The sequence below is a fragment of the Felis catus genome, chromosome A2, assembly GCF_018350175.1.
Source record: "Felis catus isolate Fca126 chromosome A2, F.catus_Fca126_mat1.0, whole genome shotgun sequence".
Lineage (NCBI taxonomy): Eukaryota > Metazoa > Chordata > Mammalia > Carnivora > Felidae > Felis > Felis catus.
This window is the reverse complement of record NC_058369.1, coordinates 130,691,380-130,717,764: the sequence shown is the minus strand read 5'-3', so window position 1 is coordinate 130,717,764 and position 26,385 is coordinate 130,691,380. Positions and strand designations below refer to the sequence as shown.

Genomic DNA, 26,385 nt, shown 5'->3' with positions numbered 1-26,385 from the left:
GATAGTTCACTGCAGAAAACTGAAAACAAGTATCAGCAGTAGTGGAAAAGATTTTTTTTAATTTCTCCTGTCTACTTCAGTTTGGAAGTTGCAGTCAGCTTTTGGACTTATCTGATAAGGAATTCAGAACAGAAACTCTGCCCTGGAGGGGAAACTATGGTAGTTTTATCGGAAGTGTAAGAAAGTTTATCATAAAACCGTGGCCAAAAAGCTCTTTCAGATTCACACTTTGTAAAAGTTTTTGTTTGTGTGTCTGGAAGACAGTCTCCTTGGTAGAGAGCCTGAGTACACAGAGTTTTGTCTTGTGCAGTTGTAATCAGAATCCAACTCCATTGCATACAGTCAGAGAAGAGCAACTTGGGTTTCTCTCTCAAGTCCTGGGGGCTTGGATAGTATTAATTCTCCTTTAGGGAAGCAGTCCACCGTGGCCATTGAGATGAGGTTCAGTCTGGAGTTCATGGTATTCATCTATACTGAATGTTGTGCAGTCTACACCTGTAGAGCTTTTTAAAAATCATTTTTATAGGAATAGTTGTTTGCACTTAAATAGAATTTTAGAAAATAACTGTGCAGCTCAAGAAGAGTGTATGTAAGCACAGTCTGAAATAAAAAGAATTAAGGACTTGGGGAAACAAGAGGGACTTTCAGTGAGGAATCAGACCTAGAAAGGCATCTGACTTGGCCACATCACACACTGTGTTAGTGCATAGCTAGTGCTCTGGAGTAGTTTGATGCTTTCCAGGACATCACCCCACCTTGTCATTGGCACCACTCAGGCACAACTGCACAGCCTAGCTGGGTTCTCTTGGGTAAGCTGTTAAGTTCTCTGTGCCTTTGTTGTCTATAAAAGAAGGCCATTTACTAAGGTGACATAGGTGAGGTCCAGGTCTGTCAAGTTATCCAGTTCTCTTTTTGATTCCTGATTTGGAAATGTGGTTTTCCCCCCCTTTTCCATTACAGAGAGATTAATACACATATTCAGCCACAATTGCCTGAATTCCTTATTTCTTTCTTTTAAGGAAAAATCTGTGTTGGAGGAAATCGATGTGATCGTGGCCAGCCTGCTGGACATCTTGCTGAGAACCATATTGGAGATCACCAGTCGACCTCAGTCATCTGGCTCCGCAATGCGGCTCCAGTTCCAGGATGTCACTGTAAGATCCTAAAGCAAATGACACATGGAACAGAACATAGTTGTGCTTGTAAAGGCTTCAGTCCCTTTGAGGGTGGGTTATGATAGGAATCTGGGAAATCTGGCCTTGGGGGAGTGTCCTGTGTGCATTTCAAATGTAGATGAGGCTGCTTTCATTTTGTCAGGGAATAAGAAGCATTGTTTGTGAAAAGATCATGGATTAAAATATGTTTAATTACAGAAAGCCGCATTTGTTAATAGCTCTCACTTTGACCAATTTAAATTGCCCTGTGATTCTGTGTCCCCAGTACCCTCGATGTTTCATTCTCTTTTCATCCATCAAATTGCTTGAGGAAGTAAGAATAGTGAAATCGAGGAACAGGAGTCAGGGATCCTGAGTTTTAATTCTGGATTTTACACTGTGAATAGTAAGGATCTTAATTTGGGGAGGCTTCAGTTTCCTCAGCTATGAGATGAGAAAGTTTGACTTGGTAATTTCTAAGTAACCTTCAGTATTCACTGTTTTATGAGTCCACTGTAATATAATTTATAAAATATTAAGAAATAACCTATTTGATAGCTTATGTATATGTATATATTTTCATGTGTGTGTGTCTATAGAGATGATGGATGGATGGATAGATTTCTATTTAAGACTCAAATTCACCCCAATGTTTATAGCAGCACTCTCAACAATAGCCTAATTATGGAAAGAGCCTAAATGTCCATCAACTGATGAATGGATAAAGAAATTGTGGTTTATATACACAATGGAGTACTACGTGGCAATGAGAAAGAATGAAATATGGCCCTTTGTAGCAACGTGGATGGAACTGGAGAGTGTGATGCTAAGTGAAGTAAGCCATACAGAGAAAGACAGATACCATATGGTTTCACTCTTATGTGGATCCTGAGAAACTTAATAGGAACCCATGGGGGAGGGGAAGGAAAAAAAAAAAAAAGAGGTTAGAGTGCGAGAGAGCCAAAGCATAAGAGACTCTTAAAAACTGAGAACAAACTGAGGGTTGATGGGGGGTGGGAGGGAGGAGAGGGTGGGTGATGGGTATTGAGGAGGGCACCTTTTGGGATGAGCACTGGGTGTTGTATGGAAATCAATTTGACAATAAATTTCATATATTGAAAAAAAATAAAAAAATAAAAATAAGAATAAAATTACAAAAAATAAAGCGCAAATTCAGTTGACCAAGAATGTTGTTTTTTTTTTTTTAGTTCTGTTGAAGAATAGTCTTCAAAACATCAGAAATGGCAGTAGATGCAGTAGTTTTCAAAAAATTGACAAAAATGTCAGCTTTTAGCCATTATTTTTATAAATCCTCCATTATAGAACCTTGTCTTAAGACTGTTGCCTAGCCCTTGATGAAATTAATTTTTACTTTTACTTAAAAAGATAAAAAGTCTGCCCTGACTCTCCTACCAAGTTCTCCTGACTGTTTCAGGATGGCCACCTTACGTTAAATTTTATTTTCTCTGCTTTCAGAGCTGAGATTCACCTAAGGAAACCAAGCTGTGAGTTTGGGAAATAAACTCTTTCTTTTAACAAACTAAGTTTAAGATAGTATGAAAAACTTCCTAATACATGCACTAGCTGTACTGCCTCATTTAAACAAACAGGAGCAAGTGATTGTTTTCTCAGTTTCATGTGGAAAATAGTACCTACCTCATAGCGTTAGCTTAGTGTATTACTTCGTGTATTACCAAGTACACTACTTGGTCCATAGTAGAGGCTCAAAACGTGTTGCTTAATACTACTGGAGTTTATTTTTGGTTTGAAGGTTTTTGTTTTTTTTTTTAATGTCTATTTATTTTGAGAGAGAGACAGAACACAATAGGAAAGGGGCAGTGAGAGAAGGAGACCCAGAAATCCGAAGCAGCCTCCAGGCTCTGAGCTGTCAGCACAGAGCCTGACGGGGGGCTCCAACTCCAGAATCGCATGATCATGACCTGTGCCAAAGTTGGCCACTTAACTGACTGAGCCACCCAGACGCTTGGCTTGGGGTTTTTTATATTGAATTTTTTTTATTTTGTTCTTTGATGTTGTTTCTTTTTTTAATATGTTTATTTTGAGAGAGAGTTTGTACACATGTATGTGCTTGTGTGTGTGCAGAGAGGGGCAGAGAGAGAGAGGGAGAAAGAGAATCCCATGCAGGCTCCACGCCATCAGCGCAGAGCCCCACATGGGGCTCAATCCCATAAACCATGAGATCATGACCTGAGCCAAAATCAAGAGACACTTAACCGACTGACATGTGTCCCTTCTTTCATGTTTTTTTTTAGTTAACCTTTTTTATTCTGTGATAATTGTAGAATCACATGCAGTTGTAAGAATTATTACAGAGTTGTAAGAAATATTACAGAGCTTTTACCCAGTTTCCGCAATGGTAACATTTTAGAGAACTATAGGACAGTATCACAGCTAGGATATTGACATTGATATAGTCAAGACACAGAATATTTCCTTCACCCTACGGATCCCTCATGTTGCTTTTTTATAGCCAAACCCACTTCCTTCCCATTTCCACCTCTTCCTTAACCCTGATAATCACAAATCTTCTCCATTTTTATAATTTTGGCATTTCCAGCATGTTGTATAAATATAATCATTTATACATGTAATCATGTAATAGGCTTTTTTTTCTAACTCCACATAATTTTCTGGAGATTCGTCCAGGTTTTTATATATATATATATATATATATATATATATATATATATATATATATATATGTGTGTGTGTGTGTGTGTGTGTGTGTGTACACACATAAATACATAAATATATAAACATATTTGGTTTGTTCTTTATTATTGCTCAGTATTGCTCAGGTGAAGGACACCTGGGTTGTTTTCACATTTTGGCTATTATGAACAGAGCTGCTATAAATGTTTCTGTGCTGGTTTTTATGTAAACATAACTCTTCGTTTCTCTAGGATAAATTCCTAGAAGCATTGTTCTTGAATTGTATAGTAGTTGCATGTTTGGTATTTAAAGAAACTGCCAAACTGTTTTCCATAGTGACGGTATCATTTTACATTCTCATATATGCAATGTATGAATGATCCAATTTCTCAGCATCCTCTTCAACATTTGGTATTGCCATTTTTTTGTTGTTGGGTGATGTATTCTGTTAGATAGGTAGTAATATCTTACTGTGATTTTAATTTGCATTCCCCTAATGGCTAATGATGCTGAACATTTTTTTCTTAGAATTATTTGTCTCCTATATATCCTCTTCTGTGAAATGCTTCTTCATGTCTTTTTCCCATTTTCTAACTGGATTGTTTTTGACTGTTGAATTTTGAGGGTTCTTTGTATATTTTAGATACTAGTCCTTTACTGAGAATGTGGTTTATATTTTTTCCCTTTCTATAGCTTGTTTCCTCATCCTCTTAACAAGGTCTTCTGCAAAAAAAATTTAATATTGATGAAGTTCACTTTGTCAGTTTTTCCTTGTATGGATCATTCTTGTGATGTCAAGTCTAAGCATTATTTTATCTAGCCCTATATCCTAAAGTTTATCTCCTAGGTTTTCTTCCTAAAAGTTTTAGTTTTATATTTTACATTTAAGTCTTTGAACCGTTTTGAGTTAATTTTTGCATAAGCTGTGCCAGATAATTCTAACATTCTTTTATCTCAATGGTGACACTGATTCAGTCCTTTTTCATTCAATTTGAGATCTTCCTGGTTCTTGTTATGATAAGTGACTTTGAGCTGAAGTCTGGACATCTTGATTTTACAAGACTCTGCATCTTACTTAAACTTATTGTTTCAGCTGGCTTTATGGGATACCACTTGGCAGCAGAAGGGGGTGGTGTTATGTCATTACGGCCTGACAAAGAAATTCGCATTCCCCATATTGTCTTCAACACTGACCATTGAGCAGGAAAGCACCTGGTCCCTATTTGGCTTTATCTCAGAGAGGTATTAGGGCATCTGTGCACAGCTTCGTGAGAGTGCCAGTCTCAGCTCTGCATTGCTGTGGGTGGGGCCACAGTTTTTTATGGTGTTCAGCTGGACTGGACCAGTTATGACTGAAAGTTTTGTCCTGGTAAACTGCCCCTTTCCTGATCCTTTGGCCAAAGAGTGTAGGCTTTTTTGGGGGATTTTTGTTTGTAATTGTTGGTGTTTTAGGGTGGCCAGCTTCTCCAACTCCAGGTGTGGGATATCTGAAACAGAAAGAAATCCCAGAGAACTAAATATTATGTCCCTCAGGTCCCAAAGTCCCTGGTCAGACTGCTCTCTTTTCTCCACCTTCAGACTCTTCTTCTGTTTTATATGTGATAGCAAGGTTTTTATTTATTTATTTTTATTTATTTTTTTAATGAAATTTATTGTCAAATTGGTTTCCATACAATACCCAGTGCTCATCCCAACAGGTGCCCTCCTCAATACCCATCACCCACCCTCCTCTCCCTCTCACCCCCCATCAACCCTCAGTTTATTCTCAGGTTTTTTTTAATTTTATTTATTTATTTATTTTAATATGAAATTTACTATCAGATTGGTTTCCATACAACACCCAGTGCTCATCCCAACAGGTGCTCTCCTCAATGCCCATCACCCACCTTCCCCTCCCTCCCATCCCCCATCAACCCTCAGTTTGTTCTCAGTTTTTAAGAGTCTCTTATGCTTTGGCTCCCTCCCTCTCTAACTTTTTTTTTCTTCCCCTCCCCCATGGGTTTCTGTTAAGTTTCTCAGGATCCATATAAGAGTGAAAACATATGGTATCTGTCTTTCTCTGTATGACCTATTTCACTTAGCGTAACACTCTACAGTTCCATTCATGTTGCTACAAAAGGTCATATTTCATTCTTTCTCATTGCCACATAGTATTCCATCGTGTGTATAAACCACACCTTCTTTATCCATTTATCAGTTGATGGACATTTAGGCTCTTTCCATAATTTGGCTATTGGTTGAAAGTGCTGCTATAAACATTGGGGTACAAGTGCCCCAATGCATCAACACTCCTGTATCCCTTGGGTAAATTCCTAGCAGTGCTATTGCTGGGTCATAGGGTAGATCTATTTTTAATTTTTTGAGGAACCTCCACACTGTTTTCCAGAGTGGCTGCACCAGTTTGCATTCCCACCAACAGTGCAAGAGGGTTCCCGTTTCTGCACATCCTCGCCAGCATCTATAGTCTCCTGATTTGTCCATTTTAGCCACTCTGACTGGCGTGAGGTGGTATCTGAGTGTGGTTTTGATTTGTTTTTCCCTGATGAGGAGTGACGTTGAGCATCTTTTCATTTGCCTGTTGGCCATCCGGATGTCTTCTTTAGAGAAGTGTCTATTCATGTCTTCTGCCCATTTCTTCACTGGATTATTTGTTTTTCAGGTGTGGAGTTTGGTGGGTTCTTTATAGATTTTGGATACTGGCCTTTGTCCGATATGTCATCTGCAAATATCTTTTCCCATTCCATTGGTTGCCTTTTAGTTTTGTTGATTGTTTCCTTTGCAGTGCAGAAGCTTTTTATCTTGATGAGGTCCTAATAGTTCATTTTGCTTTTAACACCCTTGCCTTTGGGGATGTGTCAAGTAAGAAATTTCTGCGGCTGAGGTCAGAAAGGTTTTTTCCTGCTTTCTCCTCTAGGGTTTTGATGGTTTCCTGTCTCACATTCAGGTCCTTTATCCATTTTGAGTTCATTTTTGTGAATGGTGTGAGAAAGTGATCTAGTTTCAACCTTCTGCATGTTGCTGTCCAGTTCTCCCAGCACCATTTGTTAAAGAGACTGTCTTTTTTCCATTGGATATTCTTTCCTGCTTTGTCAAAGATTAGTTGGCCATACTTTTGTAGATCCAATTCTGGAGTCTCTACTCCATTCCATTGGTCTATGTGTCTGTTTTTGTGCCAATATCATGCTGTCTTGATGATTACAGCTTTGTAGTAGAGGCTAAAGTCTGATAGCAAGGCTTTTAAAGTCACACTTAGCAGGAGGGACAGGTAAAAGTGTATCCATGCCATCTTCTCCAAAGCAGAAGAAAGTTCTCCTTCATTATGGTTTTGATGGCAACATTTTAACTGCTGCCTGGCAATACAGCTCTAACATGGTTTTAAAATTGTAATAGCCCAGCCAGCAAATAAAATCAGAGCAAACGCTGAAGGTGGATAAAGACTGCCTGAGGTCAAAAGATAAAACACCTTTTCAGAGTGTTCGGTATCTTCAGGCTGGGTTGTCAGTGACAAATCTCTCTGGGATATGCATGGCCTTCAGGCCTTCACACTGTGATAACCAGTGTGCGTTAAGAGATTTGAAGGCCCTGAATCAAGTTTGCAGATGAAGTTGGGAGAAGAGCAGACAGGATGATCATCCATTGTTGTAAATTTTAGGAAATTCACGTGAAGAGAAATTTCCCGAGCATCGCCATGTAGCACCCCCTCCACTTTCCAAAAAAACCCAAACCCTCTCAAGGGATGTCGATTGAGATTTGCTAGGAAACCTGCACTTTAATTATTTAGCACCTTTGATTTTATGCCTGAAGACGTTTTTTTTGAGGGTACTCAGCCGATCTGATGTGAATCCTACTTTGCCACTTCATCCCCTGCGTGCTCTTGGGCAACTTACTAATACCTCTCCACTTCTGTTACCTTATCTTTAAAACAAAATCATTGCACATTTCTTAAAGTTAGTGTGAGGATTTCATCAGATCTGTTAACTGTTTAAACAGTATCAGTAAACGTGAGTCATTAGTTACTGTGGTGGCAACAATAGTCACAGTAGTGTTATTATCACTGCTGAATAATGAGGGTGTTATAGGTAATGCTATTATAAGTAATTCTGTGGTGAGACACACGAGCTGGCCATTCACAGGGTCAGTTCTCTGTGGGCACGGAGGACTTCATTTCTTCACCGTTTTCTCCTGGAGAACATGGCTATCTAAATAATAGGATGTGTTTACATGGCAGTCCTACATTGAACACTTTTCAGTCTTCGCAGCAAAAGTGCCCACAATAAGTGGACGTACTGTGGGTAAAGGCAGGTCCCACAGCATGTCATGGTGAAGTGTTCAGTTCTCTTCCAAGTAGCTTAGCTGTCATGCTGCCCCCCCACGACGCGAACAGGAGGACTGGCTTCTGCTGTATCATAATTTGAGATAACAGGAGCCTTATTTTTACTATTTAAAAGGACTGTACTTTTTGTTCTTCTACCAACTGTTCTTGAAACTTTAAAATGCTTTCTCTTACTGGAAAGAAAAAAAAACACCATTGTAATTGGTTCTTTTCAAAAATCTAGTTGTATGTGGAAGCAGATTTTATAAAGCAGTATACATGGCCATTTGCTCACACCCTCAAGTAATTGGACTGTAGGGTTCCTTACAATTTATAAATGCTTCTTTTCTTTGCACATAATTTGGTTTAGCACCATCTGTAGTGCAAGTGACCCAACTCAGCATAGGCCATGTCTAAGAAAGATACTCTGATGGACTTAGCTGAAGTTTTCATGCCCTGTGGGCGTGTGGTCAGGGGATGGGAAGATTTTCAGGAGAATTGAGTAAGAAATTCTGGAAAAAAATAGTGCATAGGTATAATAGAAGATTTCATGACGACTATTGTTGTAGCCCTCTAATACTCTTGTTATTCGCAATTATTAATAGAAATATCCTTTGTACTCAATGTAAATAAGGTAGACGTAAGCCACTGAGACACATAGAGTTTTAAAGCCAATTTATACGTGAATAATTCCCAGCATCCTGATGTTGGCTAACATTGGTTTTTATTTATCATTTTAACAAATTGTTGACTCTTGGGTTTTCAGACAGATACTTCAAATATTTTTAAAACAAAAAAATCACATTATGGACAAAAGTACATTAGTAAGATATTGGACATCTAAGCTTTTTTTCTGAGTATGGTCAATACACAATGTTAGGTTTGTTTCAGATGTACAACTTAGTGATTGGGCAAATTTATACCAGGGTAGCTACCGTCTGTACTATTCCATTACTCTTACAATATCACTGACTGTATTCCTTATACTCTGCCTTTTACTCCTATGATTTACTCATACCATGACTGGAGACCTGTATCTTCCTCTCCCCTTCACCCATTTTGCCCAGCCTTTCACCCCCTGCCCCCTCTGGCAGCCTTCAGTTCTCTGTATTTATAGGTCTGATTCTGCTTTTTGTGTATTTATTCAAGTTTTAAAGATTCTATTTGTAAGTGAAATCATACGGTATTTCTCTTCCTCAGTCTGGCTTCTTTCATTTACCATAATAACCTCTAGGGCCATCCATGTTGTCTCAAATGGCACAATCTCACCCTTTTTTAAGGTTGCATAATATACCACATTTTCCTTATCCATTGGTCCATCAATAGACACTTACATTGCCTCCATGTCTTGACTATTGTAAATTGTAAATAATGCTGCAGTAAACACAAGGGTACCTATATCCTTTCGAATTGGTGTTTCATTTTCTTTGGGAAAATACCCGATAGTGGAATTACTGAGTCATATGGTCTGTTTTTAATTTTTTGAGGAACCTCCATACTGTTTTCCACAATGGCTGTACCAATATCCATTCCCACCAACACTACACGAGGGTTCCTTTTCCTCCACCTCCTCTCCAGCACTTGTTGTTTCTTGTCTTTTGGATTTTAGGCATTCAAACAGGTCTGAAGCGATATCTTATTGTGGCTTTGATTTGCATTTTCCTGATGATGAGTGATGTGGAGAATCTTTTCATGAACTCGCTGGCCATCTGTATGTCTTCTTGGAAAAATGTTTATTCAGGTTCTCTGCCTGTTTTTAAACCACACTGTTTAGGGGTTTTTTGGTGTTATTTTTATATTTTGGATGTTAATTAAATGCCTTGTTGGGTATATCATTTGCAAATATCTTCTTCCATTCAATATGTTGTCTTTTTGTTCTATTGATGGTTTCCTTTGTTTTACAAAAGCATTTTATTTTGATGTAGTCCCAGTAATTTACTTTTTTAAATATATTATTTTTTTAATGATTATTTATTTATTTTTGAGAGAGAGAGAGAGCAGGGGAGGGGCAGAGAGAAAAGGAGAGAGGGAGAGTCCCAAGGAGGCTCCATGCTGTCAGCCAGCGCAGAACCCAATGCAGGACTCAAATTGATGAACCATGAGGTCATGACATGACCTGAGCTGAAATCAAGAGCCTGATACTTAACCAACTGAACTACCCAGGCACCCCTCCCCCAATAGTTTATTTAGCTTTTTTTTCCCTTACCTTAGGAGATATACCTAGAAAAATGTTGCTGTGGCCAGTGAACACCAAGGCTTCTTACAGGTTAAATGTGCTTGGAGTTCCTAAATAGATTAAATGGATGAACAAAATGACATTGCACAGTAGATGTTGGGGTTAACAACACATCATAAATGTGTCACAGATCAGATACCAGGGTAAGCTGTTTGCAGTCTGCACCAGATGTGATATATGTAGATACTGACCTGTATTCACAGAAGTGTTCCTGTGTACACTGACTATAAAGACTTAAATAAAGTCTTATTTTTTGAATAATTTCTCTTCTTATTACTAAAATTATTGCACATATATGTAATTCTTTCAACTTCAAGGTATATTACCATTCACAGGATGGTATGTGTTAGGAATAAATGTTTTAGGAATAAACATTTTAAAGGTATTACTCTAGTAGCTATATTAGAGATAGCGTAGGTAGGATGTAGAAAAACTAAGAGATAAGAAATTAAATGGGTTTCTACTACCTAGATTTGCGTTTTTAAGTTGAGATTTAATAGGTTAAAACATTGGACACTGGTTATCAACTGACAGATTCTTATATGTCTATTTATATTTGAAATATAACCTCAAACTTGGGTACATTATCTCTGTAAAATCAAATCAGTCTGAGCAGTAGGAATAAGAACCAGAGATACTTGGGTTCATATCCCAGTTTCACCATTTTCTCACCATGAAACCTGGGATAAATATCTTAACCTTAGCAGATCTTAATGTAAAATAAAATTAATAGTGTTCACCCAACAAGGGTCTAGTAGGGAATGCATTTGATAATGTAATCAAACCTGTACATAGTGCCATTCCATAAATGATAGTGTTGTCATAATGTCTTTTTTAAAGTTTTATTAAGGTGTAGTTGACATTAAAAAAAATGTACATGTTTAAAGTATATAATTTGATAAGTTTTGATATATATTATACTTGTAAACCATTATCACAATCAATATAATTGACATGCCCATCACTCTCAAAAGTTTCCTGGTACCCCTCTTTATTTCCTCCATCTTGCTTCTCCATACTACCTCATCCCCAGGCAACCACTGACCTTTCTGTTACTACAGATAAGTTTGCATTTCTGGAATTTTATGAACGGAATCCTGCATTACATAGTCATTGTTGTTTTTGCAGGGGAATGTGGCATTTTGACTTCTTTCCCTCAATATAATTATTTGAGTTTCACAATATCCTGACTACCATAGCTTTATAATAAGTTTTGAAGTCAACTAGTATAAGTCCTTCAACTTTATTCTTTTTGTAAGGTGTTGTGACTATTTCAAGTTCTTTGCATTTCCATATGAATTTTAAAATCAGGGGCGCCTGGGTGGCGCAGTCGGTTAAGCGTCCGACTTCAGCCAGGTCACGATCTCGCGGTCCGTGAGTTCGAGCCCTGCGTCAGGCTCAGGGCTGATGGCTCAGAGCCTGGAGCCTGTTTCTGATTCTGTGTCTCCCTCTCTCTCTGCCCCTCCCCCGTTCATGCTCTCTCTGTCCCAAAAATAAATAAACGTTGAAAAAAAATTTTTAAAAAATAAAATAAAATCAGCTTGTCACTTTCTAAAGGCCCACTGTGGTATTGATTGGGATTATACTGAATCTTTATATCAATTCGATGAGAATCCATATTTGAACAATATTAAACCTCACAATCCATGAACATAGTATATCTTTGTATTTATTTAGGTGGTCTTTAATTTTTCTCATCAGTATTTTATGATTTTCAGTGTGCAGATCTTACCATATTTTTATCATATATATGACTAAGTATTTCTGTGTTTCAGTGGTATTATAAATTATGTTATGTTAAATTTCAGTTTCTGATGACTCATTTCTCATACATAGAAGTAAAATTGGTTTTGGTAAAATTATGATCCTGTATTCTCAGACATTGATTAATTCACTTAAGTAGTTATAGTGGCTTTTATAGATTCAATAGCATTTTCTCTGTCCATTTTTTTACTCCTTTCCACTCTATATGCCTTATTACTCATTCTTGCTTTATAGCACTGGCTAGAACCTTTAGTGCAGCGTTGATAGAAGTAGGGAACTGTTTAAGCTTCTGAAAAGTCTTTGTTTTGTCTTTCTTTTTGAAAGATTTTTGGTGAGTAAAAAGTTCTCTATTGATAGGTGTTTTTGTTCTTTCAGTACTCTAAAGGTGTTACTCCATGGTCTTCCAGCTTGTATTACTTCTTTTTTATTTTTTAATTTTATTTTTTAAAATTTACACCAAAATTAGCATATAGTACAACAATTATTTCAGGAGTAGAATCCTTAATGCTCCTTACCCATTTAGCCTATTCCCCTTCCCACGCCCCCTCCAGTGACCCTCTGTTTGTCCTCCATATTTATGAGTCTCTTCTGTTTTGTTCCCCTCCCTGTTTTTATACTATTTTTGTTTCCCTTCCCTTATGTTCATCTGTTTTGTCTCTTAAAGTCCTCATATGAGGGAAATCATATGATTTTTGTCATTCTCTGACTAATTTCACTTAGCATAATACCCTCCAGTTCCATCCACATAGTTGCAAATGGCAAGATTTCATTCTTTTTGATTGCCAAGTAATACTCCATTGTGTGTGTGTGTGTGTGTGTGTGTGTGTGTATGTGTGTGTGTGTGTGTGTGTGTGTGTATACCACATCTTCTTTTTTTTTTTAATATTCAGTAATTTTTATTTCAATTTCAATACACTAGCACAGGACATAATTAAGCAAACAATCTGCAGAAAAAATTATATTCATTTCTTTACAAAACGTCAACAACAGAATATCCTTCTGTCTTTCCAACTCTGTGACAGCCATGCCTCAGCTGTGCTACCACAATTACCACCACAGCAACAACAACAGCAAAATAAATAATAAAAGATGCACAAATTTAATCTCATTTCACATGAACTTCAGAGTAAACTAGAAGTTTGTTAGACTGGATGTTATTACTAATGTGACAGTTTATAGAAAAAAGAGACAAAGCCTATGATGAGGTCACATGGTTACGATGTGTTGAAACTAAGACCCAAACCAGTCCTTTACATTTGCCGAGGAGCACGCTGGCTTGCACAATTCTAAAGGGACAAACATTTCTTCCTTTTCTGTTTTTGTCTTCGTACAAGGGGTCAAGAACGTAAGTCTCCCTTTATTTTCTAAAACTTAACTTGGGAGTTAAGACTGGTGAAAGACAAGTCTATTTTTGTTGTATGAATATCTACTGTGATATCAATTTTTAAATTTATAATCCATGTAATATCACTTTATTTCCTGATTTTAAATTCTGAAAATAATCCACATCTATAAATGTCAACATACATCATATTCCACGTTTGTCAAATATCATCCATCTTTATTCTCCCAAGACTACCACAAGTGCCCAATAACTCTTACACAGACTACTCCATGAGCCTTCTAACTGCCTTACCTTTTTCCCCAGCAAACCCCGAAAATCTGGTAAAGTCTGGTATGGAGGTGGTTTTTCAAGGAATCAATGCCTGAGAAACTGTCTAAAGAAAAGGAATTACTTAGGACATCCACAAGGATATTTTAATGTAAAGGTTACATGCTTGACCTGTGATTAGAAGTGGCCAAAAATACAGAACCTCTTTAAGGTGTGAAATATACCCAAAGGAATACAAAACTTCTCATGTAATTTGAAAATGTCATGAGTGGCCCTATCCTTACAACATCATACAAATAAAACAAGAGATTTAACTTTGGTAAGGCCTAATGATAATGATAAGGTCTAATTCCTTTAGATTTCCTATTTAGTAAATTTGCTACATGTTTATCCAAGCAATATGCACAGTGAAAAAAAGGGTTTGTAACTCCTTTCATGTGTTTGAAGGCAACTTATTGTTATGTCACAGACTGAGCTTATCACTATTTTAATAATAGTTTAAAACCTTAATATTTGGATAGTGCTGGTCTACCTTACAAGTATATTTCTATTTTCTCCTGACCATTATAATGCAGCTTTTATGTTTTTTTTTTTTTTGCTTTTGAGGTTTGTCTTTTTTTTTATATGAAATTTATTGACAAATTGGTTTCCATACAACACCCAGTGCTCATCCCAAAAGGTGCCCTCCTCAATACCCATCACCCACCCTCTCCTCCCTCCCACCCCCCATCAACCCTCAGTTTGTTCTCAGTTTTTAAGAGTCTCTTATGCTTTGGCTCTCTCCCACTCTAACCTGTTTTTTTTTTCCTTCCCCTCCCCCATGGGTTCCTGTTAATTTCTCAGGGTCCACATAAGAGTGAAACCATATGGTATCTGTCTTTCTCTGTATGGCTTATTTCACTTAGCATCACACTCTCCAGTTCCATCCACGTTGCTACAAAAGGCCATATTTCATTTTTTCTCATTGCCACATAATATTCCATTGTGTATATAAACCACAACTTCTTTATCCATTCATCAGTTGATGGACATTTAGGCTCTTTCCATAATTTGGCTATTGTTGAGAGTGCTGCTATGAACATTGGGGTACAAGTGGCCCTATGCATCAGTACTCCTGTATCCCTTGGATAAATTCCTAGCAGTGCTATTGCTGGGTCATAGGGTAGGTCTATTTTTAATTTTCTGAGGAACCTCCACACTGCTTTCCAGAGCGGCTGCACCAATTTGCATTCCCACCAACAGTGCAAGAGGGTTCCCGTTTCTCCACATCCTCTCCAGCATCTATAGTCTCCTGATTTGTTCATTTTGGCCACTCTGACTGGCGTGAGGTGATACCTGAGTGTGGTTTTGATTTGTATTTCCCTGATAAGGAGTGATGCTGAACATCTTTTCATGTGCCTGTTGGCCATCCGGATGTCTTCTTTAGAGAAGTGTCTCTTCATGTTTTCTGCCCATTTCTTCACTGGGTTATTTGTTTTTCGGGTGTGGAGTACCACATCTTCTTTATCCATTCATCCATCGATGGACATTTGGGCTCTTTCCATACTTTGGCTATTGTTGATAGTGCTGTTATAAACATTGGGGTGCATGTGTCCCTTCGAAACAGCACACCTGTATCCCTTAGATAAATACCTAGTAGTGCAATTGCTGGGTTGTAGTGTAGTTCTATTTTTAATTTTTTGAGGGACCTCCAGACTGTTTTCTAGAGTACCTGCACCAGTTTGCATTCCCACCAGCAGTGCAAAAGAGACCCTCTTTCTCCGCATCCTTGCCAACATCTGTTGTTGCCTGAGTTGTTAATGTTAGCCATTCTGACAGGTGTGAGGTGGTATTTCATTGTGGATTTGATTTGTATTTCCCTGATGATGAGTGACGTTGAGCACTTTTTCATGTGTCGGTTGGCCATCTGGATGGATGTCTTCTTTAGAGAAGTGCCTATTCATGTCTTTTGCCCATTTCTTCACTGGATTATTTGTTTTTTTGGTGTGAGTTTGATCCGTTCTTTATAGATTTTGGATACTAACCTTGTATCTGATATGTTGTTTGCAAATATCTGCTCCCATTCTGTCAGTTGCCTTTTAGTTTTGCTGATTGTTTCCTTCTCTGTGCAGAAGCTTTTTATTTTGATGAGGTCCCAGTAGTTCATTTTTGCTTTTGTTTCCCTTGCCTCCAGAGATGTGTTGAGTAAGAAGTTGCAGCGGCCAAGGTCAAAGGTTTTTGCTTGCTTTCTCCTCGAGGATTTTGATGGCGTCCTGTCTTACATTTAGGTCTTTCATCCATTTTGAGTTTATTTTTGTGTATGGTGTAAGAAAGTGGTCCATGTTCATTCTTCTGCATGTTGCTGTCCAGTTTTCCCAGCACCACTTGCTGAAGAGACTGTCTTTATTCCATTGGATATTCTTTCCTGCTTTGTCAAAGATTAGTTGGCCATACATTTGTGGGTCCATTTCTGGATTCTCTATTATGTTCCATTGATCTGAGTGTCTGTGCTTGTGCCAGTACCATACTGTCTTGATAATTACAGCTTTCTAGTATAGCTTGAAGTCCAGGATTGTGATGCCTCCTGCCTTGGTTTTCTTTTTCAAGATTGCTTTGGCCATTCAGGGTCTTTTCTGTTTCTATACAAATTTTAGGTTATTTTTTCTAGCTCTGTGAAGAATGCTGGTGTTATTTTGATAGAGATTGCATTATATATGTTGCTTTGGGTAGTATCAACATTTTAACAATATTTCTTCTTCCTATCCAGGAGCATGGAATATTTTTCCATTTTTTGGTGTCTTCTTCAATTTCTTTCATAAGCTTTCTGTAGCTTTCAGTGTATAGATCTTTCACCTCTTTGGTTAAAATTATTCCTAGGTATTTTATGTTTTTTGGTGCAATTTTAAATGGGATCGATTCCTTGATTTCTCTTTCTGTTGCTTCATTGTTGGTGTATAGGAATGCAACCAATTTCTGTGCATTGATTTTATATCCTGCAACTTTGCTGAATTCACGGATCAGATCTAGTAGCAGTTTTTTGGTGGAATCTTTTGGGTTTTCCATATAGAGTATCATGTCATCTGCGAAGAGTGAAAGTTTGACCTCCTCCCACCCAATTTGGATGCCTTTTATTTCTTTGTGTTGTCCGATTGCAGAGGCTAAGATTTCCAATACTGTGTTGAATAACAGTGGTGAGAGTGGACATCCCTGTCTTGTTCCTGACCTTAGGGGGAAAGCTCTCAGTTTTTCCCCATTGAGGATGTTATTAACTTTGGGTTGTTCATATATGGCTTTTATGATCTTGAGGTATGATCCTTCTGTCCCTACTTTCTTGAGGGTTTTTTTCAAGAAAGGATGCTGTATTTTGTCAAATGCTTTCTCTGCATCTATTGAGAGGATCATATGGTTCTTGTCCTTTCTTTTATTGATGTGATGAGTCACGTTAGTTGTTTTGTGGATATTGAACCAGTCCTACATCCCAGGTATAAATCCCATTTGCTCATGGTGAATAATTTTTTTAATGTATTGTTGGATCCAGTTGGCTAATATCTTGTTGAGGATTTTTGCATCCATGTTCATCAGGGAAATTGGTCTATAGTTCTCCTTTTATTGGGGTCTCTGTCTGGTTTTGCATTCAAGGTAATGTTGGCTTCATAGAATGTGTTTGGAATTTTTCCCTCCATTTCTATTTTTTGGAACAACTTCAATAGAATAGGTGTTAACTCTTCCTTAAATGTTTGGTAGAATTCCCCTGGAAAGCCGTCTGGCCCTGGACTCTTGTTTTTTGGCAGATTTTTGATTACTAATTCGATTTCCTTATTGGTTGTGGGTATGTTCAAATTTTCTATTTCTTCCTGTTTCAGTTTTGGTAGTGTATATGTTTCTAGGAATTTGTCCATTTCTTCCAGATTGCCCATTTTATTGGCATATAATTGCTCATAATATTCTCTTATTGTTTTTATTTCTGCTGTGTTGTGATCTCTCCTCTTTCATTCTTGATTTTATTTATTTGGGTCCTTTTTCTTTTTGATCAAACTGGCTAGTGGTTTCTCAATTTTGTTAATTCTTTCAAAGAACCAGTTTCTGGTTTCATTGATCTGTTCTCTGTTTTTTTTTTTTTTGGTTTCAATAGCATTAATTTCTGCTCTAATCTTTATTCTTTCCTGTCTTCTGCTGGTTTTGGGTTTTATTTGCTGTTCTTTTTCCAGCTTCTTAAGGCGTAAGGTTAGGTTGTGTATCTGAGATCTTTCTTCCTTCTTTAGAAAGGCCTGGATTGGTATATACTTTCCTCTTATGACTGCCTTTGCTGCGTCCCAGAGGTTTTGGGTTGTGGTGTTATCATTTTCATTGGCTTCCATATACTTTTTAACTTCCTCTTTAACTGCTTGGTTAGCCCATTCATTGTTTAGTAGGATGTTCTTCAGTCTCCAAGTATTTGTTACCTTTCCAATTTTTTTCTTGTGGTTGATTTCGGGTTTCATAGCATTGTGGTCTGAATATGCACGGTATGATCTCGATCTTTTTGTACTTACTTAGGGCTGTTTTGTGTCCCAGTATATGGTCTATTCTGGTGAACATTCCATGGGCATGTATATTCTTCTGCTTTAGGATGAAATGTTCTGAATATATCCGTTAAGTCCATCTGGTCCAGTGTGTCATTCAAAGCCATTGTTTCCTTGTTGATTTTTTGATTAGATGATCTGTCCATTGCTGTGAGTGTGGTGTTGAAGTCTCCTACTACTATGGTATTACTATCAATGAGTTTCTTTATGTTTGTGATAAATTGATTTATATATTTGGATGCTCTCACATTTGTTGCATAAATGTTTACAACTGTTATTTCTTCTTGGTGTGTAGACCCCTTGATTATGATATAATGCCCTTCTGCATCTCTTGATACAGTCTTTAAGTCTAGTCTGTCTGATATAAGTATGGCTACTCCAGCTTTCTTTTGTTGACCATTAGCATGATAGATGGTTCTCCAATACCTTACTTTGAATCTGAAGGTGCCTTTAGATCTAAAGTGGGTCTCTTGTAAACAGCATATAGATGGATCTTGTTTTCTTATCCATTCTGTTACCCTGTGTCTTTTGATTGGAGCATTGAGTCCATTGATGTTTACAATGAGTACTGAAAGATATGAATTTATGTATGTATGTATGTATGTATGTATGTATGTATGTATGTATGTATTTATATATTCATCTTTTCTCCCCTCAGAGAGTGCCCTTAAAATTTCTTGCAGGGATGGTTTAGTGGTCACAAACTCCTTTAATTTTTGTTTGTCTTGGAAACTTTTTATCTCTCCTTCTCTTTTGAATGACAGCCTTGCTGTATAAAGAATTCTTGGCTGCGTATTTTTCTGATTCAGCACATTGAATATATCCTGCCAGTCCTTTCTGGCCTGCCAAGTTTCTGTGGATAGGTCTGGTGCAAACCTGATCTGTCTTCCCTTGTAGGTTAAGGACTTTTTTTCCCTTGCTGCTTTCATGATTTTCTCCTTGCCTTAGTATTTTGTGAATTTGACTATATGCCTTGTTGATGGTCGGTTTTTGTTGAATCTAATGGGTTTTTGTTGAATCTCTGTGCTTCCTGGATTTTGATGTCTTTGCCTTTCCCCACATTAGGAAAGTTTTCCACTATGATTTGCTCACATAACACTTCTACCCCTATTTCTCTCTCTTCCTCTTCTGGGACCCCTATGATTCTGATGTTGTTCCCTTTTAAAGAGTCACTGATTTCTCTAATTCTTAAATTGTGCTCTTTTGCCTTAATCTCCCTCTTGTTTTGTGCTTCATTATTCTCCATAAGTTTGTCCTCTGTATCGCTGATTCTCTGTTCTGCCTCATCCATTCTTGCTGCTGTGGCATCTATTCGTGATTGCAGCTCAGTTATAGCATTTTTTATTTCATCCTGACTAGTTTTTACTTGTTTTATTTCTGCAGAAAGGGATTTTAATCTATTTTAGACTCCAGCTAGTATTCTTATTGTGATTCTAAATTCTGGTTCAGACCTCTTGCTTGTATCTGTGTTGGCTAAATGCCTGGATGGCGTTTCTTCCTGCTCTTTCTTTTTGAGTGAATTCCTTCATTCATCATTTTGAAGGGAGAAAATGAATGAAGTAGAAAAAATTAAAATTAAAAAAAAATATTAAAATTAAAAAAATATTAAAATTAAAAAATTAAAAATACACAAAAAATCAAATGATGCCAGATCCTAGGTGTGTTTTGGGCTGGGTGTTGAAAGTGGCTTGATAGATTAGAGAAAAAGGGAGAAAAAAGAAAAAAAAAGAAATCGTTTAAAAATTTGAAAAAATGAATAATACACTGAAGTAAACTAAAATGAAATGATGGAAGTAAGGTAGAATTTGAAAAAAGTTACACAAAAGTACAGAATATAGTAGAAAAAATTAAAAATATTTTTAATAAAAATTTAAAAAATGAATTTTTTCTCTTTCTGTATTCAAGAAAAAGAAAAGAAACAGAAAAGAGAAAAAAGAAAAAGAAAAAAAGGAAATTGTTTGAAAATTTGAAAAAGTGAATACACTGAAGTAGACTAAAATAAATGATGGAAGTAAAATAGAATTTGAAAAAAATTACACAAAAGTAAAAAATATAGTAAAAAAATATTTTTAATAACAATTGAAAATAAGAATGATTTTTTTCTCTTTCTGTATTCAAGAAAAAGAAAAGTGAAAAAGAGAAAAAAAGGAAAAAGGAAGAAAGAAAGAAAATTGAATACATGGACCTGCTAACAGATTGAAATACGACTGAAATTACTGTTTTTCCCTAGAAGTCAGACTGTGAAGGGCTTTATTGTCCATAAACAAGCAGGCAGTGAGACTTGTGTTCTTGAAGAGCTAGGTTGGCCCAGTTGTGCAGGACTTAGTGTAACAACTCCGTTCTTCACTAGATGGCACTGCTAGCCTACTGGGGTGGAGTGTTGTGGCCCTCGTAGGTGTGTATGTGCATGCGTGGGAGTGGTGAAAATGGCATCACCCAGCTACCTAGTCTCTAGTATCAGAACTCTGTTCTCCCCAATCAGCAATCGCCCACCGATCCTTTGTCTTCAGCTTTCGTCCACTCCCCACTTTTACTCTGTCCGTGACCAAGCCCTAGGTAGGACCTCTCTCCTAAGTTTTGTCTCAGATGTGGCTGTTTTCCCTGGCATCTTACTTCTGAGGGATTGTGGCTTTGACCCGTTCCACCCCTCTACAGAGGGTCTTACCGGGCAATGGCCAAATGCCGGCTGCACCCAGGAACATTCGTGGGACCATGCTGCTGCCGGTGCCCCGAGACTGCAGCCAGGTGCCAGCTGCCCCAGAAAAAGTTCATGAGACAGTTTAGCAGCAGTGTTTTAAGGATTATGGAAAATCGCAACCCACATCTGGCACCAGGCTTCACCCTTAACGACCTTGTTCCAGCACCAGCGAATGTGGCCATTTTCTGGGGTCTGCTGGGACCAGGTGGCCTCAACAGTCTCTACCAAAGTTCCTTCCAGCAGTGGGACTGCTTTTCCCCGTGTGGCCCAAGAACCTCCTGGACCCCACTCTGCTCCTGGGGGTTTGCCCTTCCCACCAGAGCACTACCAGGTGTCGAACTGCAGAGTTGCAGACTCTGCGCTCCCCTTGTTTACAGTCTTAATGGAATTTAAACCCTCTCTTTCTCCTTTCTCCATTTTTAGTTTAGTCCCTGCAGCTGTTTCCAATTTTTGACTTTTTCTCCAGCTGCTTTTGGGGAGGGGTGCTTTTCCCATATTCCCCCCGTCCCCATCTCTGTCCTCTCTCCACCCGCAAAGCAGTTCCCTGCCCTCCGTGGTTTCTCTCTCCCCATGTTCACCTCTCCGCGCCGCATACCTGCTGAGTTCTGTGGTTCAGGTTGTGCAGATTGTTATGTTAATCCTCAGATCAGTTTTCTAGGTGTGCAGGATGGTTTAGTGTTGGTCTGGCTGTAATTCATGGACGCAAGACACACAGAAAACTTCCATGCTGTTCCACCATCTTGGTTCCCTCCTAGCTTGTATTATTTCTAAAGAGATTTATCTCATCCCTATCTTTGTTTCTCTATATATAACGTGTCTTTTTTTCACTGACTGTTGTTAAGATTTTCTCTTTATCCCTGGCTATCAGCAGTTTTATTGTAATTTACTTTTGTGTATTTTCTTTCATGTTTCTTGTGAATAGGCACTATTGACCTTTTTGGATATATAGGTTTATTGTTTTCATAGAATCTGAAAATTTTCACCTTTATTCTTCAATTACTTTTTCTACTCCCTCCTCTTTGAGATCTGTAATTACATATATATCATGCTACTGGAAGTTATCCTATAGTTCACTGATGCTTTTTCTTTTTTGTTGTTGTGGGTTTTTTTTTAATTTTTTTTTAAATGTTTTTATTTATATTGAGGGGGGGGGGAGCAGAGAGGGAGACACAGGGGAGACACAGAATCCAATGCAGGCTCCAGGCTCTGAACTGTCAGCACAGAGCCTGACGCGGGGCTCAAACTCACGAACTGTGAGATCATGACCTGAGCCGAGGTCGGACGCTTAACCGACTGAGCCACCCAGGCACCCCTGTTGTAGTTTTACTTTTGGAGAATTTCTAATTCAAGTTCAGTAATCTTACCCTCTGCAAATGTCTAATCTGCCAGTGGTCCTATTAAGTAAATTTTCATGTCACACATTATAGTCTTCATCTCTAGAAGTTCAATTTGAATCTATTTGATATCTTTCATGTCTGAAATTAACATGTTCAAACTTTAGTTTCCTGAATATATAGAATATAGTAACAATAACTATTTTAATGCCCTTTACTGTTAATTCTGTTATTTATGTTTTACCTGGATCTGTTTTTATTGATTTTTTTTCTCCTCATTTGCATCATTATTTTCCTGCTATTTATTTATATGCTTGGTAATTTTTCTTGAATGCCAGAGATTGTGAATTTTATGCTTTTGAAAAGTAGATTTTTTTTTTAATTCCTAAAAATAGCTTTGAATGTTGCTTTAGCATGAGGTTAAATTTCTTAGGAACTGTTTGATTATTTACCACCTTGCTTATGCACTTCTTTAGGTAGGATCAGAGCAGCATTTATTCTAGGAGTAATTTTTCCCTGCCACTGAGAAAAGATCATTTTTAGTATTCTAATTGATTCCCTAATAATGGCGAGGTTTTTCCAGTCTTGCTGGTGAGAAAAGGCACTATTCCCAGCCCTTTATGAGCACCAGGTACTGTTCTCTCAGTCCTTTGGGATATTTTCCTAGCTTTGGGTTGTTTCCTCACACACATGCACTAAAATATTAATCATTGTGCCCCTGAATTTTCTATTTCTTGTGTTAAGTACCAAGAATGTCTTTGTTCATTAACAAAGTATTATATTGTGCTTAGAAGATAGATTTCTGCTAGCCCTTACTAGTTAGTTTCTTAAATATTTGCCCTAATAAGCGTGCAGGAATAATTATCTGTCATACTTGTGTGTGACAATTATTTATTCTCATGCAAGAAGCCAGCCTGCATCTTTGGCCACCCTGTGCTGTCATTAAGTAGCATCTTCAGGCCTCCCATGGCAGCTGGTAGGGATATGTTTGACTGTCCTGACCTAGCTGCCTCTGTTGGAAAATCCCAATTTCTGAGAGGTTTTAGTCTCTAATTTTATATGTGAGCCTATAGTCTCTTTCCATGTAAATACACACACACACACACACACACCAATTCCCAATTAAGGTACATTTTTATAAATTTAGAGTCATTACTGATTGCCACTCCTGTTGTGTTCATTGTGTTTTAAATGTTATTGTTCTCATTAAAAGTAGATCATTTTTTGCTGAGCAAAAAAGGTTGCATCAAAGCACAGATACTTTAAATCAGATTTACTTTGGGAAATGCAAGTGATAGCAATTTTATAGGCCTTCAAACCTATGGATGCTACTTTTTTTCATTATTAATTTTTAAAAATTGACTTTTTAGGAGTCAATCACATAGCACCCAAGCAGCAAAGAGTTACAAACTATTTTTATTTTTTATTTTTTTAATGACAGACTATTTTTAAAAGGAGTTTGGAACCAACATTGTATGTATGGCTTTTTTATACCCTGAAAATCAGCAGACCAGCACTCAGATGAGTTGGAAGAGATTATGTGAATTTAAAAATGAGCATGAAGTTACTGGAAGAGCTTTGGAGTCAGAAAGGTGTAGAGATAACTCTAGCTCTTTCACTTTTTAGTGATGTGACTTTGGACAAGTCTTTTAGCCCACTGAACCTACAATTTATCTTCTTTGAATAAATATTATACCCCCTCATAGCATTGATAATGAGATTCAAATGACAATGAATGAAGGTATAGTAAATTCTCAGTAAATGGCCTTGCCTTTTTTAAGTGTGTGAGGTTGGTTTCCTAGTGAAAAGCTTCCACCCAAGTTAAAAAAAAAAAAAAAAAAAAAAAACCTACTCCCAATTTGAAAATGCATGTATACCAAGTAAAGGGTATTCATCAGAGGGAGAAATTTTGACCATAATACTATGGTTAGTTTAGATTAAAAAGACTTCACAGAGTGACTTTAGATCCTCATGGATTTTTTAAAAAAAAAACACTTAAAAAGTGTTCTATTTGAGGGCAGTTCAAGGTAAGTTACTGATGTTCATTTTTGCTCTCATTAAAAACTATGTTGTTGTTGTTGTTTTTTTCTTTACATTAGGGTGAGTTTGTTGCTTGTCTCCTGTCCCTATTACGACAAATGACAGATAGACATTATCAACAACTTCTTGATAGTTTCAATACAAAGGAAGAGTTAAGGGTAAGTGACATTTTTTTAAAAAAATTTCCTATATCATTTTAGCTTTCCTTGTTCACATTCATCATTGTTCAAATAGTTCCTTGACAGTTGTTTTACCTGTTTTTGTTAAATCTATGCTATTTTTTCTCACCTTCATCCATATGTCTGACTATCTTGGCTCTTTAAGATTTTCAACTACTCAAGCAAAGCAAATTAACTTTTATTTTATACAAGGACATAGGCTTTGAAATACCTGTCAGCAAAATCCAGTAAACTAGAAACACAATCACAGACCTAATGAGACAAAAGCAAATAGAGTAACTCTAGTTAGGTAGACTTAAGAATATTGGCCTTATAGATGATAAGGAAGAATATATAAACCTATTATCTGATTTCATCACTCTAAAACCACAATGAGGAGTTCTGGCTACAATGTTCTGACTAGAGAAGCAGAGTTGTGTTTGATATTCTCTATGAGCTACAGTCTAATCACTATGCTGTGCTAGTGTGACAGGCTGACATTCAATAGAAAATATTGATGCCAGGTTTATAAAAATTCACACTTTGCTGAGATTTATGGAACTTCAATACTTCCATCATGGTGTTCACTAAAAGCTTAGAAGTTGATTGTCCTCAGTTGGAGGAATGACCTGTCATCTGTTCTTATTTACTTTTATCTCTCTTCCGTCTCTTGAGTTTTCCAGGCATCTTCATAGGTAAGCCATCATAATGGAAGGAGTACTGACATGCCAGGTGGTGGAGAATTAGAGGACCGTAGAACAGTCGCGCTGCAATGTTGGCATGACCAGAAGCCTTCGCAGCACCTCAGGGGGAGATTTCTAGATTTTTAAAATATATATCATGCACAGGAATCATGTACCTTTGATTTTTAACTGCCTGGAAGATGTTGCATGACCTCAGAAAAATCCTTTAGTTACCTTGCGGCAGATGACAGGCTGAATCATGAAACAAAGAGAATAGATTTGGGCAGATGTAATCTTTCTAGCAGTCAGTCACTTGGCATATACCTGTGCCTAACAATCTGTTTTTCATGATTACTTTCAATCTTGAGTTTAGAATTAAAAACAGATAAAGGACTTTAGATGATACCCACTCTAGATACAGAAATCCATGTGGCTAAAAAGGAAGATAATTGTGCAGTTATTAACATTCTTCAGAAGTTGAGTATGTAGCACTATTAAGGAGCTATTAGGCTTTACATAAGAGGTCTATGACTTCATGTTTCAAACTTTCACATAAGAAAGGATACTTACTTTTACAGAGCCTAGGAATTAAAAAAATAGCCGAGAAGCATGCATTGAAAACCATGGTGAATTTAATCTAGGTATTGAGTTTTATGCCTTATTATTCACATTAATAACAATAGAGCAAATGGAAGTAATGAATAAAGTATTTTATATGGCCTTTCCTCATTTCAGTCATCTACACACCTTTTCAAAATTTTCTACTTCAAAATTAACTAGGCCTCCAGGCCAGGAAAATTATTTCATGCTCTTAATTACTTCATCTGTCCTTCAAGAAATACTGATTGAAAATTTCAGGCATGCTAAGCCCTACTAGTTTTATTATGTAGCCAGGAACAAATTGTCCAGTCCCTGTAGGGGGAGAAATCAGGCAAGTAATAGACATTGACCCCACAGTGCTCCAGAGCATCTAGGAATTCCTGCCAGGCCAAACTCATGACATGAGGAAAAGTCCCCAAGGGAGCTCTCAGCTGAGAGATGAGTAAGAGTGTGCTGTACCTGTCTTTGGTTAGATCTCTCACCTAAAGTGTCCCCAGAATGTGCTGACATAGCATACTCCCTGCACTCACAGTTATTCAAATCTGGAATGCTTTAGTTTATTTGTTTGGGTGAATCCCCA

The 26,385-nt window shown here is 37.4% G+C and overlaps 1 protein-coding gene across 7 annotated transcripts in view; it reads left to right on the top strand.

The window, feature by feature from the left end:
* The window catches only part of DOCK4 (dedicator of cytokinesis 4), a 434,985-nt gene that overhangs the window by 318,783 nt on the left and 89,817 nt on the right, over window positions 1-26,385 (top strand). For all 7 annotated transcript variants that reach the window (XM_045052625.1, XM_019825719.3, XM_019825720.3 and 4 more), the window contains exons 25-26: window positions 1,020-1,154; window positions 24,424-24,522. In XM_045052625.1, the coding sequence (XP_044908560.1) occupies window positions 1,020-1,154; window positions 24,424-24,522 (234 nt within the window). The remainder of the gene's footprint in view (window positions 1-1,019; window positions 1,155-24,423; window positions 24,523-26,385) is intronic.